We start from the raw sequence: 18,501 nt of genomic DNA, 5'->3' as shown, positions 1-18,501 counted from the left end.
GGGTCCAGTCAACCTTTGTAAAGTGCATACCACTGCGCTGAAACAGGTGTCTCTGGGTTTTAGTAACTTTTGAACTGTTTGCACTAGAAAAATGTATTTGTTAAAATCTGCAGATTATGCGGCATATGATGGATTATGTGCCCAATGAAGCAAAGTTATAAATTATGCAAAAAATTTACAATCACATCTTACCAGTGGCCCTCCCTACGACCCAGTACACTCAATGAAGAACCTGTCATCCAGTCAATACCCAAGGCTTCAGAGGCACTGCTCAGACATTAAGACATCTCATTAACAATCAGAGGTTTTGCAACTAAAGGGGACACAATTTCGGGGCAAAACAGAGAAGGGTGCTCATAATTGTAAAAGAGGCCAGAGTGGAAAAACAAACAAGAAAGAATGGCCTGTGTAAATTACCATTATTGTGAACCAGCTCAAAAAAATCCAATAAACACACATTTGAAGGTATTAAACTGTGGCAAACAACCATGCTTTCAAAACGAGGAAGAACTTATGCGGCCAACTAGACCTCATGGAGATCACCAACTTCCAACAATGTGGGGAGCACAGAGAGGGCACTGTCCAACTGGGTGACGCCCCGTATGAAAGAATAAAAATAGACTCTAAAAACAGTACACCAAGGTTTGCACAGGCATTTAGGACAGATTAGGTCCTTTCATGAACACTGACTTTGTGCCACTGCAAACAGATATGTGCGTAGGAGACGTGCAACAGGCTCTGATAGAAGAGAATCAATAGCTGTGTTCAACTAACCACAAAACCTTGTAACACTTCAGAAACAAAATCCACGACAGATGACATCATATGGATGGTAATCAAGAAGGTCAAAACTCACATCCAAGAATGTCAGACAGTCAGTATTAAAGTAGTGAAGGCTTTTCTTACTTGAAAGCATGAAAGTCGTGTGTCTAGAGCCGTGGTGCTCAAAGCACAGCCCACGGGCCGCCAGCAGCCCCACGGACCTACCTCAGTGGCCTGCGGACACCACGTCGTAAAAACGCCATATGATAATGGCCGCCGTACGTGAACATAGAAGAGGGACGCGGGAGCATGCGCAATAGCAGCTTCATTGCGCATGCTCCCACGGCCCTCTTCTATGTTTACATACGGCGGCCATTATCGTATGGCGTTTACCAGTGACGTCAGGAGCCTGGCTAGTGGCGGGAAGCCAAAGCCCCTTAAAAGTCAGCGCTCGCAGCTAACTTTTAAGGGGCTTTTTCGTCAGCTTCCTGCCACCGTCTCCACGTCTGCCGCCCGCCTGCCTTACAATGTTTTGTCTCATCTAAGGTAAGTGCCTGTATCCATTTCTGAGCATCACAAGGCATTAAGTATCTCCTTTGTTCAAAGGCTGGTCCTTACATCTCCATTTTCTCATGTCTGAAAATGTGTTAATCAAAATCTTTGTATTATCTTAGACTCCTGATTCTGTCGATCTACAGGGTCAGATGCAGTGACCGGGGCATTCTACAAGGGCAGTGATAGTTAAAAACTGATTTTTTTTTATTTTATTTTTTTAAATGGAGGTTGTTCTGCAGGCAAATTAACCTTGCACTAAACATAACTGTCCTTCTCTATGCTTCTCGAACCATACTTTTAAAACTTGAAGTAAGAGAAGCTCTGAAGCATATGCCTTCTCACTAGTTTGCAGTGATGTACTGGATGGAAACAGCTGATTGGATTACCTTTAGTGCAGTCTGAAATGATCAAACAAGCTCTGCTAAACAGAAACATTTCCCTAAAGAGGATACAGAAATACAGTTTTTTGATATTTGCACAAGCTATGTTAAAAAATATTTTAACAGGCATCTACAAAAGATTCATTGCTGGAGATATTGTTCTCCATGGCACATCTAACCCCCATTCCGCCCTACACACAGGACTAAAAAGCATCACAAGCAGCACAAGTGCCAGACCAGGAAGAGAGGACTATGGCACATGACATTAATGATGATTGCAGTGAGTGACGTTAAAGGTGGGTCAGTGTTGACATGATTTCTCCGATTGTTCTTCTTTTTGGACCGAATCCACAGTTTTGGCTGGAAATGGTGGCCTCTGCCAGCAAAAGTAAACTGCTGAAAATTATAAACAGTTTTTCACTTGAAATTAAAATCTTGGTATTTAGAAATTACCTGTCTGATATGGCGCAGTTTCCTGCAAACTAGCTGCAAAATGACTGTGGTGGAATAGGTTCTGTCTTCATTGATTACCAGTACCATAGAGGAATCAATTATTGATGCCACCAGAATCCTGAATACAGAGGTCTCTCTGAAGCAGATTCTCAAATGTCGCTTTTCTTTTGTACCTGGTTCCTGACAGTACCTCTAGCCTGGCAGCAGGTTTTGTAAACATTTTGGGAACCCCTTCTTTGAAGGGTCGAAATGGCAATGGAAACCCATAAAATCATTGGGGTCTCAGGGAAGGGTTTTTGCCGTAAGGAAAATATTATACACAAGGAGGAATAAATAATGCCATTGCCTGCATGGCAAGGCTTTTCTCTGTCAGAGATTGGACACTGTTTATAATTATGCACGTGAAAAGCCCTTCCCATTGCCGTATTTCAGAATTGACAGCATTTCTTAGAGTACTCCTGGAAATCTGAGACTGTAGCCGGTTAAAGGTGAACGGTAGTAAACTTCTGTGAAGTGCAACAGTTCATTGACCTTCACCAAAGCCAGATAGTAAACTTGCGAGCAACCTAAAACACTAATAAAGGTAACTTGAACATGTGTCTGCAAATTTAAAATTGTTATGAGGATTATTTTTATAGTTCTGTATGATTGTAGTGTCTCAAAATCCTTTCTCCCTTATGACCATTGAACAAAACACTGCATCTGAACATAACAAAAATGCACTATTTGCCATTCCATATTACAGATATGTTTCTGATAACAATACAATATCTTTTGTGTCCAACACGTAGAGTTGTGAGACAGCTTAATCATGGCTGCATGTTTCTTTTGTAGGTAAATGTTTCCTGTCAGCAGTCCTTTACCATTAAATGACTGGTTCATATTTTCAAACTAACTCACAAGACATCATGCCCGATTATTGATTGATTGATTCAATTAAATGTAGCTACATTTATTTTGTTAAAATTGTGTAGGAAGTTGGCTCTGTATGTACTATTTCAAAGTAAGAAATAGCATGCACAGAGTCCAAGGGTTCCCCTTAGAGCTAAGATAGTGGCAAAAAGAGATAATTCTAATGCTCTATTTTGTGGTAGTGTGGTCGAGCAGTAGGCTTATCAGAGGGTAGTGTTAAGCATTTGTTGTACACACAGGCAATAAATGAGGAACACACACTCAGACAATTCCAGGCCAATAGGTTTTTATATAGAAAAATATATTTTCTTAGTTCATTTTAAGAACCACAGGTTCAAGATGTACAAGTAATACTTTAAATGAAAGGTATTTCACTCAGGTATCTTAGGAACTTTGAATCAACACAATGTCATATACAGTTTTGGCAACAATGGCAATAAGCTATTTTAAAACTAGACAGTGCAATTTTCAACAGTTCCTGGGGGAAGTAAGTATTGGTTAGTTTTGCAGGTAAGTAAAACACCTACAGGGTTCAAAGCTGGCTCCAAAGTAGCCCACCGTTGGGGGTTCAGGGCAACCCCAAAGTTACCACACCAGCAGCTCAAGGCCGGTCAGGTGCAGAGGTCACAGTGGTGCCCAAAACGCATAGGCTTTAATGGAGAAGGGGGTGCCCCAGTTCCAGTCTGCCAGCAGGTAGGTACCTGCATATTTGGAGGGCAGACCATGGGGGCTTTGTGGGGGGGGGGGGGGGGGGGGGGGGAGAGACAAGCAGGTACAGAAAGTACACCCTCAGCGGCACAGGGGCGGCCGGGTGCAGTGTGCTAACAGGCATCGAGTTTGCAATAGGTTTCAATGGGAGACCAAGGGGTCTCTTCAGCGATGCAGACAGGCCAGGGGGGGGGGGGGGGGTAAGGGGGCTCCTCAGGGTAGCCACCACCTGGGCTAGAGAGGGCCTCCTGGGGGGTGGGGGGGGGGGGGGGGGGGTCGCTCCTGCACTGGAGTTCGGTTCCTTCAGGTTCTGGGGGCTGCGGGTGCAGTGTCTTTACCAGGCGTCAGGTTCCTTGAAGCAGGCAGTCGCAGTCAGGGGGAGCCTCTGGATTCCCTCTGCAGGCGTCGCTGTGAGGGCTCAACTCTGGCTACTCACGGGCTCGCAGTCGCCGTGGAGTCCTACCTGTAGAGTTAGTTCTACGCAGGTCGAGCCGGGTGCAGAGAGTGAAGTCTCACGCTTCCGGCGGGAAACGTGTGGTCTTTAAAAGTTGCTTCTTTCCAAAGCAGTTGGTGTCTCCGTCGTCTCTGCAAGGCTTCAGGTCAGAAGTCCTTCTTCGTCTTCAGGTTGCAGGAATCTGATTTCCTAGGTTCTGGGGGCCCCTAAATACTCAATTTAGGGGTGTGTTTAGGTCTGGGGGGTTAGTAGCCAATGGCTACTAGCCCTGAGGCAGGCTACACCCTCTTTGTGCCTCCTCCCTGAGGGGAGGGGGGCACATCCCTAATCCTATTGGGGGAATCCTCCATCTGCAAGGTTGACCAAATTATTCAGTTAATGAACTACATAAAAGTGGATGGAGGCAGGTCCACTGATGTGATACTGCTGGCCACAAGATATTTGAGGTGAGACTGTAATCGACTGTTGACTACTTATTATCACTCTATGATGCCTAGCAGGTTGCAAGCATAATTGCAAAAAATACTTTTTATAACATGGTTCTCTGGGAATCGGCAAAGGCGAGCATGTGTGTTGACAACTGTTTGATCACGGTGTGCTTCGTTTCTTTTTACACATCACTTCATATTACTTCGGTGTTGCGCACAGAGGTCTGTAGCGAGACGCAGTGTTGGTCCATCAGTCCGTCGTGAAGTCGTGCGTGTCCATCGGTCTGTCGTGAAGTGGTGTCGGTCCATTGGCTGTGAGGGGAAAATCTGATTCCTGACCCTTGATACTCATTGCACAAACTCGCCTGAGACCAATGGCCTTCAGTCCAGTTACCAAGCCTTGCAAACGACCCAGTTCCCTAGAGAGTGAACACAGATCATTCCAGGCAGCATGGGAAAAAGAGTACTTGTTTGTTGAATTGCCAAAGGAGAAAGCCACCTGTTTGCTTTGCAAAGAGAAAGTAAATGTTCTTAAGAGATATAACCTGGAACGGCACTACAAAAAACGCGACACGCAAGTTATACTGAGAACTTCTCATTGCACTCAAAACTGCGTTCAGCAAAAGTGGCATAGTTAAAGCAAACACTTTCCCAGCAGAAGCTCTTCCTTTGCCAAACGAAGGAATCTTAGGCTGTTACAGAAGCATTATTCAAAATATGCTACCTGCTTGCCAAACATAAGAAGCCAGTCACGGAGGCAGAGCTGGTGAAGAAACGTTTCCTTTCAGCAGCTGAAGTGTTGTTTGAAAACTATAGCAACAAATCCAACATTTTCTAAGAAATCAGTGCATTACAGCTATCGGATTCCACTTGTGCACGCAGAATAGAGGCAATGGATGAAAATGTCCAGGAGCAGGTGATCAAAGCTGTCAGAGTCACCGTTCTTCAGCACTGCCATGGATGAGTCCACAGATATAGGCGATGTGGCCCAGTTATTAGTTTGGGTGAGGTATTTGGACCAATCGCTTCATCCCAAAGAAGAGCTCCTGTGCCTTCTACCACTGCAAGGGCACACAAGCGGAGAAGATATTCTGGACAGTATCTGCAACTACTTTGAAACACATCACATACCACTGGACAGTCTTGTTAGCATCACAACAGATGGCACTTCTCCTATGGTAGGCCATGATAGAGGCTTTCTATCTTTGCTTAAAAAGAAGCTCACTGGATAGACTGTAATAGACTACCACTGCATTATTCATCAGGAAGTTTTGTGTGCAAAATTAAAGCATGGAGAGCTGAATAACGTCCTAAAACTTGCAGTGAAAATTGTTAATTTTATTCGTGCCAAAGCCCTTAACCATAGACTTTTTAAGGCTATGCTGAAGGGTCCTGAAGCGGAATATACAGACCTCTTGATGCACACTGAAGTGCGATGGCTAAGCAAAGGGAAAGTTCTGGAGCGGTTCATTGCTTTGCTTCCTGAAATTGAACACTTTGTAAACAGCAGAGGTCAAACATTCCCAGAACTAAAGGATGTGAAATGGCTTTTAATGCTCCATTTTCTTTCAGATCTATTTGCATACCTCAATGCTCTTAATTTGATGCTGCAAGGCAAACAACAGCTTGTGTGGTCCATGATGAATGGTATTTACTCATTTGAAAGTAAGCTTGTGCTATTCAAAGAACAGCTGGATGTTGCCGACTTCACCCACTTTCCAAAACTGTTGGCTGTGACTCAGAGGTTTCCAAATGCACAAAAAATGCTGCCAACGCTAAATCTTGGTGCATGTCTTGAGGAAATTTCTGTGGAGATCAAAAGGCGATTTTCTCAATTCAGAACCCTCACCCCTCTGTTCAGGCTGGTTGAAAACCCCTGGATGGTGAGTGCACGAAATCTTGATGCTGTTGAACTTATTGGTGTGAAAAGACCGCAAGCACAAATGGAGTTGATAGACATGCAGCACAACTCAGCTCTCGAAGCATCTTTTTTGGGGCAGGCACCTGAAGAATTTTGGAACACTGTGCCTTCTGACAAATTTCCTGTTCTTTTTACAGTGGCCCAGAAAATAATTTGTATGTTTGGGTCAACATATGTTTGTGAAAGTTTGTTTTCCACAATGGGACTTTTGAAGAGTAAACTCAGAAATAGGCTAACAGACTTACATCTGGATCAGCTCTTAAGGCTTGCCGTTTCAGACATAATACCAGATTACAGAACACTAATACGAGGCATGAAGTGCAAAATAAGTTCTTAGTATGTCTTCCTTTGACATACCTATTTTCCGGACTCAGATAAGCCTGTTCACAAGGATTGCCATGCCTCTTAAGATTACTATTGTCTGATAGTAAAAATGTTTTTCAAAATGTCCTCTTTGTAGGTTTGTAGTTATACCTGGATTCAAAATGCAGCATTGTCTAGCAATGTTTTGAAAAAGGGGGCGGGTGGTTGTGCCCCCCTAGAAGCCCTGCCCATGACCCTGTCCCCCTCCCCCCACTGGCCCTAGGCAACAAACCATACTGCAAATTTCCCCCGAGAAAAAGTTTGTGAGTACCTATGGTCTAGAGGGTCTCCACGCATGACTGAAATTGCCATGCCCCTGGCTCAACAAAGTGAGTTACAGTCAATGGCTGTACTGAATTTTTTTTTTTTTAATGTTTAAGCATGCTGCAGCAGGGCTCAAATGAAAAATACAGTGAAGTTTCAAAACTTATCTTGACAGACTTCTTTGGCACAGTTTTGCCACCCTTATCGAACAGAGTTCGATAACTCACCAAAAGACCATAGATGCCCTAACACTTAAGTAGCACACTGACACGTAGGATCAGGCCCGTAAACATGCGTGCTAAAAGTTGACAAGAAAGAATAAATAAAGACATCAGTCCCAAGAGATCACCAATATAGAGATGAGTGCTTGGATGAGTTTGTGCTTCTATGCAGCTACAAACACATGCCTTGAATTAAAGGTAAGAGAAAGAACTGTACTAACAATGGCCAAATGAGTGCAGGCACAAATACAGAATTTTAATCAGGGGTGCCCCCGTTTCTGTAGTCCAGCTAGGCGCAAACCTATACACCAGTGAATGAACATAATGCAAAACGACAAATGATTTACAAAAGGACTGAGACACAATCTTAATAGGATGTCTCCACTGATACATATAGAAGATCCCAGTGCCATTGTCTGATTTAATATTTGAACAATGTTTTTTTAAAAAAAAAAAAAAAAAAAAAAGGGATGATCTTCATCCAGAGCACATTCTCACTTTAACCACATCACTCTTTAGGCCATTGGTATTATCAAATAGTCCCCCATCGCCAATGCGTTTCATCAAATCCATGGACTTCTCCAGGGCTGTTGAACATGATATACCTATGTGAAAGTAGTTGCAAAACTTCTAAAGACTGCAGTGCTATCAGGGTGAAGGTTATTCACCCATGAGGAATAAATTAAGGCGTAGCCACTGATAACTACAGGGATGGAGGATAATACAATCCTGAACCTGCTTCTAACTACTTTTACATATGCATATCATGTTCTACAGCCCTGAAGAAGTCCATGGATTGGACGAAACATATTGGCTATGGGGGGGGGAGTAATGATGTTTTAAAGAAGAATATGAATTAAACAGAAGAAAAAGACTTTCTGATCATTCCAATCACCTGAGTTTTTTTTTTTAATGTGGCTAAAGCGATAACGTGCTGTGGATGAAGATCATCCCTATTTTTTTTTACACTGATCAAATAATAAACCAGGCAGTGGTGCTGGGATCATCTTTTTTCTACATAATGCAAAACAAAGTATTTGGCCATTGGACCTTACATTACAATCATATTCCAAGTCACAATAAAGAGCATGCTAGTGGGAAATTCCACACTGATATGGAAAAATCCAGGATGCAATTATATAAGGAGGTGCTATTCCCGTATCAAGCAGAATCAGAGTAGATCCCCAGGAGTGAATCTAATATAACAAGACCACACACTGGAAAAAAAACAAAATCAGTATTTAACTGAAGCATGCTAGCCTAGCAGACAGAGGATGCTCCCAAATTTCAAGTAAACGTGAGCTTGGGAGAAATCTGTGCCTGCAACTAAGGCAAAAATGCTCTTCAACTGAGGGTGTGTGTGTGTTGCTGCACTTGTTAACATGACAAAATGCCTGGGTTAAGCCAACATTCAAGAAACCACCAACATTGCTCGCAATATTATTACATTTTCACAACAATTTTAAAATCTGTTACATCAATAGGTGCAGCACTGTGGAAACCAGCTCCAAAGTAAAAACAGAGTCTCATCTGTTAAAAACACCTAATGCCCCAGTGGTGCTTTCATGGCCATGACCGACAGAGAGCCCCCACCCTGAGGAAGGTATCTTATATTAATTAATGCATGATGCACCAAAACATAGCAGAATTAACATGAAGGATGCAGTTTTAGCTGTTTCTGCTTTTAAATTTGAAGAATGCACTAGATGACACTGGTGTACCCTCATACAAATTTTTATCTAGGTCCAGCAGTACAACAGACAGGAGGAGGTTGCCCAAACATAATTACTACCCCACCATAGGGAGAAATCAAGCGAGTATCACTAAAGGACAGAGGGGCATGTGGATGCTGCCTAATGCTTTATGGGGGAAACCTATGATGAAGCATGCCATACTAGATAGGTGAGGACACATTACCCCATGCAATTACATAGACAGAATTCCTGTTGAAATGGTCTCATCCAAAAATAATGTCATAGGGTTTGTATGGTGGTTAACACATGGAACGCCCAATGTTGTACTGAAATTGTGAGTTGGTTCAATTGATTGAAATCCCCAATCTGTAGGCCTCAAGACACTGCGATTTCAGTTCATTACAGAAACTCACGTCGAACAGGTGTACACCACTGTCGACTATCAAAGCTCTTCATACCCAGTGTGCTTATTATAAGTGACATTTTGTTTTACATAATGCCACATACATCTATTTACTTGGATTGTACTTTAAATTATCCTTCTTACCTTCAACGCATAAGCCCTAGCTAAAAAACAAGGGATTCCCAAAAAAAAAAAAAAAAATGTGGTCAAGCTCAGACTTAAACGCTAAAGTTGAGATACCAGAAACATTACCGTAAAACATCTTTGAGACTCTCAGTGGAGCTCAAAATTAAATTTGGAATTCTTTGCTGCTTGATGGACAAAGACTACTGTAATAAGGGACCTACCTGGCCATGCACAGACGTTGGCCACAATCTTTGCACTGTCTATGCACTTCCAGCTAGCCACCTCTCAATATTAAGGCTGTGACAGTGGACACGTAACTGCAAGTTCAAAGACAAAGGCTCTACAACGTACTCAATACATCCCTGAGAGCAGAACTGAAGCACATGCACTTGAAGGACTCAACTATCAACACCTAGATTGGCAAATCAGATACAAATTAAGTGTCAAAATGCAACTCATCCAATAGAAGGAAGAATTGGAGACAAACATTGGAGCCTCTTGGGATGTATGATTTTTTTATTTATTTCTTATATAGAGTACACATCTCTTCTAGAAAGGTAACCACATCTGACCAGAAACCTCTGCTCGGCCAGCCTTCTGCTCACACACATCCGCCATGGCTTTGTGGATGTGAGGGAGGTCTTGGTTTCTCATTACTCACCCTTAAAGTGTGGAAAGACCTTCCCCCTGCACATCAAAGCCACCACCACAATCCTCAGAGGGAACTGTGCTGGCCAAGCCTGTGGGCCAGGTAAAGAGCCATGTCTTCAGTTTCTTGCAGAACGCAAGGGCTGAGGAGGCCGCTCTGATGTGCAGAGGGGAGATCACTCTACACTCTGGGGGGTGAGAAATGAGAAAAAAAGACGACCTCTACACTGTGAAATATGATACAGCTTTTGAGCTTTGAGGGATCTGGGTAGTGTAGAGCTTTGTACGAGTGTGGAAGAAGCCTCAAGAAAGCATGTTTTTGGACAGAGAGCCAGTGGTGGTCTCAGAGGTGGGAGGTGATATTTGTGTGGGGTTGGATTGAGTTTTGATTGGTCTGAAGTCTTCTGGTCAGTTGGGCAGAGATGCCACCAGAGTCTTGCCATAATTGAAGATGTTACTGATGAGGGCCTGGGTGACAGTTCTGCATCTGTTGACCGTGAGACATTTACTATTTTTGGGAGGATCTTGAGGGTGTAGAAACAGATAGAGGCTACTGCATAGTATTGGCTGATCACCAAGAGTCAGTTGTCCACCACTATTTCTAGGTTCTTGGCTTTGATGGCCTTGCAGGCTTTTGGCCTGAGATCTGCTGTGCATCAGGTATAGTTCCGTAGTAAGGTGCCTTTGCAAAAGTGTACCACTTAAATTTTGTCAGCGATACGTTTCAGACAGTTTATCTTCATTCAATTGGTGACTTCAGAAACGCAGGAGGTGAAGTTGGCCCAGGTGCTGGATGCTTAATCCGAGAGGGAAAGGATGTCATTGGCATAGGAGATGATGTCGATTCTACGGGTTTGGCTTATGTTAGCAAAAGGAGCCATATAATCTTTGAACAAGGTGGGGCAGAGAGATAATCCTTTAGGCACTCTGCAAATGAGGTTGGGAGCTGTAGAGGTGAAGGCAGCCATGCTAACCAACATTTGCGCATCAGATGAGGAAGGTCCAGTAGAGTGGGTCCTCATATGCTGGCTTCTTGGAGGTGTTGAAGGAGGAAGGGGTGATAATGTCAAAGCAGCAGGCATGTTGAGTAGTGTGAAGGCTGCGTATCTCCTTTGTCCATAATCAGTTGGATTTGGTCTGTGGTGGCCATGAGGGTGGCTGCAATGCTGTGGTTGGGCCTGAATCAGGAGTTGGTGGGATGGGGTTCAAGGAGGTGGTGGTTTTTTTAGCTGTTCGCTAGTTGTTGGTTGATGATTTTCTCCATGCCTTTAGCAGGATAGGGCAGTAAGGAGATTGCCCTACAGTTCATCAACATCTCTGGGTCTGCTGTGGGTTTTTCCAGAAGTGAAAGTATTGTGTCGCGCTTTAAGGGTATCTGGAAAGTGCCTGTGCTAAGAGGAGTCATTGAGTATAGGCGTTATAGCTGTACTGTTGGGATTCAATCCTTTGGTGAAGTCTAGTGTGGGCAGGGGTCTGATGGTGCCTCATAGTGGATGGAGCGCATGGTTGCTGCTGTTTCCATTGTAATGATAGTGCGACAGGTGGTCAAGGTGCGGTTCTGTGGGGCTTGTCTCGACAAACAGAAGGGCTGCGAGTGCGATTGGACCCACATCCACCAGGGAAAGTGGTATGTAGGCATTAGTGATCTTGCTGCTGAAAAAGTGGAAGTACTGGATGCAGAGGTCCTGTGACGGGGTGATGGCTGTGGAGTTGGCAGCAGCTGAGGTGAAATCCTTCATAATGGTGAAGATGTCTTAGACGTTGTTGGTGCGTTTGTATTAGTTTGGTCAGTGCTGATTGCTTGGCAGATTAGATTTGCTGATGGCAGAACCTGGTACCTAATTTGTAGATGTTTTAATCTGTTTTGTATTGGGTCTATCCCAATCAGTTTCGAGCTGCTTGTAGTGCTGTTTGGCGAGTTCTTCTGTGTACCAACTTGCTTTGCTGATGGGATCCAATCTTTTGGTGACAATGTAGTGAGTAGGGGTTTGATAGTGTTCCTGAGTAAATGGAGCGTATGATCACTGTGGTTTCTATCACACCCTAGTGGGCCAGCTGGTCATAGTGGAGTTCTGAGGGCTCGCCACGATGGACAGAAAGACTGATGGGTGGGGTTGAAGTAGTAGAGGTAGCTGATCTTGCTGCTGAAATAGAGGGAGAGCTGGTTGAAGAGCTCCTACAAAGGGGTGGGTTTTGTGGAGCTCGCTGTGGACTACATGAGAACTTTCATAATGGTGAAGATTTATTTGATGTCGTTGGTGCAGTTTTTTACGTGTTGGATCACTACTGATTGCTTGGTGGATTTGATCTGCTTATGGTAGAACCATATGGCCAATTTGTAGGTGCTTTTATCGGTTTCGTCAGCGGTCTATCTCCATCTGTGCTCAAGTAGTTTTCAGTGGAGTTTAGCGAGTGAGAACTTCTGTGTACCAACCTGCTTTCCAACAGGTCCAAGTGGTATTGTCTTCAGCAGGGCCACGGGGTCAGCGCAGCAGGTGACCCTGGCAGCACGATGTCAGGTGAGTCTTTCAGCCAGGAAGGGCGCGTGCAGTGCGAAGCCATGCAGGAGGTCCCAGATTTCGTGGGATGTTTAATGGGTGAAGAGGTGCTGAGAAGGAGGCAGGACAGGGTGGGTTGAGATCTGTGAGAGAGTGATGTGTGGTGAATGGTTGGTAAAAAAAAAAACTGTAAACTTCGCACTTGTATAGCGCACTACTCACCCATTAGGGTCTCAAGGCGATGTACGCATACCGCTGTGGAACTCCTCCTGGCTTTTCCGTGTGAGGCACCCACTCCTAGGAAACCCCCAGGGTGAATCCAAGCGCTGTCAGGGCAGTTGTGGAGATTAAGCAAGCTATTGCCCAGAGTTACAGAGTGGGACCCATTAATTAGATTAGGCACCAAGGCAAGAATTATCTGGCCAAAGGGAATTGAGCCCAAGACCCACCGAGGCGGGAGTTGAACCCTGGTCCCGGGCCAGATCTCTCCATCAGGGTCTGGTGCTCTAACCATTGTGACACACTTGTGTTTTGTGGCGAGGTGAAAGCCGTGGGGTTTCACGAAGGTGGCAGGTGGTGCAGGAGAACTAACCTTAGCGGTGGGTAGGCGACTGGGGATCCTGGCGCTGGGTACGGACTTGACTATTGTGCCTATGAGAAGGAGGAGGAGGCGAAGGACTTCTAGAGCAAGCGGCTTGAAAGCAGGTGGGCATGGTATGGGGAGAAAGGCTGCAGAGGGGAGGAAAAGGCATATAAGGAAGAACGCAAAGTGAATGAAAAGAGGCAAAAAGGGAGGGAAAACAGTTGAAAGCAAGCAAGAGTGACAGTGCGGGTAGTAAAGAAACAAAATAAACAGAGAGAAACAAAATAACAAAGAAAAACGAGCTAAGGACAAGAGAATTGAGCAGAAGCGTGGGTGCAAAAAGCGAAAAGGGCACAAAAAGTTTTTTTTTTTTTGTAAAAGAAAGATTGAATCAAAAAAGGGCACGAGGTGAGCAACAATGAGAATGCAAAGAGTGAAATGAAACAAGTGGGCAGAAAGGCGAAAGTCTAAAAGAGATTCCGAGAGCAAAAATGAGGTCAAAAGAGACGTACGAAGTGGAGGAGAGCGCGGGAGATAGAGGCTGGGGGGCCCCAAGACACCATCGGACAGGGGACCTCAGAGGCCAGGCCTGGTCAGAGAACTGGGCATAAGTAAACGTCTTAGACAAGGCCAGGCAAAGGGCGAAGTTTCCATCTTTCTTGTCTGGAAGCATTTCATTTAGCAGCATCCGTCTTGAGCCCACCTATCCCAGTTTATAAGCGCAACCGAGCTTTCCAAGAAAATACCCAGCAGATCATACTAAATATGCAAACCTGTAAAGGGTAGTGGATGCGTTCTCAAAATTAAGATCGCGGCTTTATCAATTTCCAGCTCCATTCAGACAGGTAACTGAGATTTTAATGTACAGCAAATACGACTTTGAGCTTCCTTTGGCTATTATGGTCGCAGGGACAGGTTTGTTAAGTAACGACGTTGTGATGGTTTGATAATTTAGATAAGACCTGGCTTTATTAATTCAAGAGGTTCGTATTTATTAGGGAGAATACGCCCCTTTCATGCAGGTTCAAAAATATACTATGTACAGGTCACCACCCAGACGGCTTACGGTCACTTCCCACTCTTGTAATAATGTTACTGCACCGAAACTGGTCGGAATGATGGGCGCATCGGAGCGTAGAGTAGATATAACGGCATTTATTACGTCTGAGCCTCATCTGAGCCTCATGGCACCACTAAGAGCAGACAATCTAGTGGCACGTGCTGATGGCAAGACATGGCACAGCCGCCGCATCAAAGAATAGAGCTGTACCTCAGATCATTAGGATCCCGCCCGGTGAGCTTTCGGATGTTCTCATCCACGTTTTTGAGACTTTCCTTAGCCTTTTCCAGCTGCTCCTGCAAAGCTCGCACCGCTACCGCCATCTTGTTTCTTCTCGCAGGAGGAAGCGAGCATCATATGCTTCCGGGTCACAAGGCTGAAGGGCGAGTAGCGTAAGATGCTAACGTCGGATCCCACAGTTTCTGGGAGCGTTTGTGACGTCGAAGAGAAGGAGTGGTATATAACCCTTTCAAGTGTGAAGACGGCCCTATTAGAGTTAGCCAGGGCGGTAACCGTGCGTTGAACATAGGGGAACTGCTCGTATTTTGCTATGTGAACCGGTGTCGGCTCAACATCTGAAAGCAAAAATAATGACCTTGTGTAATGTAACTGGTGCTCATGTAAAGCGACCCAGTCCTTTTGAGTCCAGTTTGCGCTATTAACCCCTTCGCTGCCAGGCCTTTTCCCCCCTCAGGTGCCAAGCCTTTTTTTTGGCTATTTGGGGCAGTTTGGCTTAGGCCCTCATAACTTTTTGTCCACATAAGCTACCCACGCCAAATTTGTGTCCTTTTTTTCCAACATCGTATGGATTCTAGAGGTACCCAGACTTTGTGGGTTCCCCAGAAGGAGGCCAAGAAATTAGGCAAAATACAGTGAAAATGTCGTTTTTTAAAAAAAAAAATGGGAAAAAGGGGCTGCAGAAGGCGGCTTGTGTTTTTTCCCCTGAAAATGGCATCAACAAAGGGTTTGCAGTGCTAAAATCACCAGCTTTCAGGAACAGGCAGACTTGAATCAGAAAACCCAATTTTTCAACACAATTTTGGCATTTTACTGGGACATACCCCATTTTTACGATTTTTTATGCTTTCAGCCTCCTTCCAGTCAGTGACAGAAATGGGCGTGACACCAATGCTGGATCCCAGGAACCAAAACATTTCTGAAAAGTAGACAAAATTCTGAATTCAGCAAGGGGTAATTTGTGTAGATCCTACAAAGGTTTCCTACAGAAAATAACAGCTGAAAAAAATAAATATTGAAATTGAGGTGAAAAAATCTGCAATTTTTCACTACGTTTTACTCTGTAACTTTTTCCTGCAATGTCAGATTTTTGAAAGCAATGTACCGTTACGTCTTCTGGTTGCGGGGATATATAGGGCTTGTAGGTTCATCAAGAGCTCTAGGTACCCAGAGCCAATAAATGACCTGCACCCTGCAGTGGGTTTTCATTCTGTACCAGGTATACAGCAATTCATTTGCTGAAATATAAAGAGTAAAAAATAGCTATCAAGAAAACCTTTGTATTTCCAAAATGGGCACAAGATAAGGTGTTGAGGAGCAGTGGTTATTTGCACATCTCTGAATTCCGGGGTGCCCACACTAGCATGTGAGTTACGGGGCATTTCTCAAATAGATGTCTTTTTTACACACTCTCTTATATTTAGAAGGAAAAAATGTAGAGAAAGACAAGGAGCAATAACACTTGTTTTGCTATTCGATGTTCCCTCAAGTCTCCCGATAAAAATGATACCTCTCTTGTGTGGGTAGGCCTAGCGCCCGCGACAGGAAATGCCCCAAAACACAACGTGGACACATCACATTTTTTGACTGAAAACAGAGGTGTTTTTTGGAAAGTGCCTAATGTAGATTTTGGCCTCTAGCTCAGCCGGCACCTATGGAAACCTACCAAACCTGTGCATTTTTGAAAACTAGAGACCTAGGGGAATCCAAGATGGGGTGACTTGTGGGGCTCTGACCAGGTTCTGTTACCCAGAATCTTTTGCAAACCTCAAAATTTGGCTACAAAAACACATTTTCCTCAAATTTCGGTGACAGGAAGTTCTGGAATCTGAGAGGAGCCACAAATTTCCTTCCACCCAGCGTTCCCCCAAGTCCCCCAATAAAAATGGTACCTCACTTGTGTGGGTAGGCCTAGCGCCCACGAAATGAAATGGCCCAAAACACAACGTGGACACATCCCATTTTTTTTTACAGAAAACAGAGGTGTTTTTTGCAAAGTGCCTAACTGTAGATTTTGGCCCCTAGCTCAACCGGCACCTAGGGAAACCTACCAAACCTGTGCATTTTTGAAAACTAGAGACCTAGGGGAATCCAATATGGGGTGACTTGTGGGGCTCTGACCAGGTTCTGTTACCCAGAATCTTTTGCAAACCTCAAAATTTGGCTACAAAAACACATTTTCCTCAAATTTCGGTGACAGGAAGTTCTGGAATCTGAGAGGAGCCACAAATTTCCTTCCACCCAGCGTTCCCCCAAGTCTCCCGATAAAAATGGTACCTCACTTATGTGGGTAGGCCTACCGCCCACAAAAGTAAATGGCCCAAAACATAACGTGGACACATCCCATTTTTTTTTCTTCAGAAAACAGAGGTGTTTTTTGCAAAGTGCCTACCTGAAGAGTTTGGTCCCTAGCTCAGCCGGCACCTAGGGAAACATACCAAACCTGTGCATTTTTGAAAACTAGAGACCTAAGGGAATCCAAGATGGGGTGACTTGTGAGGCTCTGACCAGGTTCTGTTACCCAGAATCCTTTGCAAACCTCAAAATTTGTCCAAAAAAACACTTTTTCCCCTCATTTCGGTGACAGAAAGTTCTTCAATCTGAGAGGAGCCACAAATGTACTTCCACCCAGCGTTCCCCCAAGTCTCCCGATAAAAATGGTACCTCACTTGTGTGGGTGGGCCTAGCGCCCACAAAAGGAAATGGTCCAAAACACAACTTGGACACATCAAATTTTTTCACAGAAAACAGAGGTGTTTTTTGCAAAGTGCCTACCTGTGGATTTTGGCCTCTAGCTCAGCCGGCCCCAGGGGGACAGAAATGGCCTCAAATAAATTTGACCCCCCCCCCGGGAGCAACCCTTGCCTACGGGGTCGCTCCCCTTGCGTGACGGCGCAAAAAAAAAAAGATCCCTGGTGCCTAGTGGTTTCTTTCCCCCTTGGGGGCAGATTGACCTAAAATCGTCCGATCTGCCCCCAAAGTGGGCAGAAATGGCCTAAATACAATTTGCCTTTCCAGGGGAGCGACCCTTGCCTAAGGGGCCGTTCCCCATCTCTAAAAAAACAAAAAAAAAAAAAAAACAGACAAAAAAAATTAGCCCTGGCGCCTAGAGGTTTAGATCGGCCTAATTAAAATAGGCTGATCTGCCCCCCTGGGGGGCAGAAATGGCCTAAAATAAATTTGCCCCCCAGGGGAACGACCCTTGCCTAAGAGGTCGCTCCCCTTACGTGAAAATATACAAACAAAAAAAAAACTCCCTGGTGTCTAGTGGTTTCTGTCCCCCTTGGGGGCAGATTGTCCTCATAAAAATAGGCCAATCTGCCCCCAAGGGGGGCAGAAATGGCCCAAATATAATTTGCCCCAGGGGCAAAGTTCGTATATTTTCACGTAAGGGGAGCGACCCCTTAGGCAAGGGTCGTCCCCTGGGGGGCAAATTTATTTTAGGCCATTTCTGCCCCCCAGGGGGGCAGATCAGCCTATTTTATGGGAGCGACCCTTGCCTAGGGGGTCGCTCCCGACCTCTAAAACAAAAAACGAAACAAAAACAAAACAAAAATAAAAAAATATCCCTGTCGCCTAGAGGTTTCTGCCCCCAGGGCAGACAGAAAGGGCCTTAAAAAAAATGCCCCCCCCTGGGAGCGACCCTTGCCCAAGGGGTCGCTCCCTTATGTCACTTTCATTTTTTAAATGAAATCCCTGGTGTCTAGTGGGCGTTTTGACAGCCGGATTGCTTTCAATCCGGTTGCCAAAACTCAGAGAGAGACTTCAAAGGGAAGGAAATAACTTACTTAGCTAGAATTTTCTGCAATGTACCGGTGGACAGGAGATGAT

At 44.6% G+C, this 18,501-nt stretch overlaps 1 protein-coding gene across 1 annotated transcript in view; it reads right to left on the bottom strand.

The window, feature by feature from the left end:
• Positions 1-14,852, bottom strand: part of PNN (pinin, desmosome associated protein) — an 86,327-nt gene extending 71,475 nt beyond the window's left edge. Inside the window, exon 1 of the mRNA XM_069208614.1 lies at positions 14,644-14,852. Within this exon, the coding sequence (XP_069064715.1) occupies positions 14,644-14,756 (113 nt within the window). The 5' untranslated portion in view covers positions 14,757-14,852. The remainder of the gene's footprint in view (positions 1-14,643) is intronic.
• Positions 14,853-18,501: the final 3,649 nt, after the last annotated feature.

Source organism: Pleurodeles waltl, chromosome 9, assembly GCF_031143425.1.
Source record: "Pleurodeles waltl isolate 20211129_DDA chromosome 9, aPleWal1.hap1.20221129, whole genome shotgun sequence".
In the NCBI taxonomy this organism is placed as follows: Eukaryota; Metazoa; Chordata; class Amphibia; order Caudata; family Salamandridae; genus Pleurodeles; species Pleurodeles waltl.
This window is presented reverse-complemented; position numbering and strand designations above follow the sequence as displayed.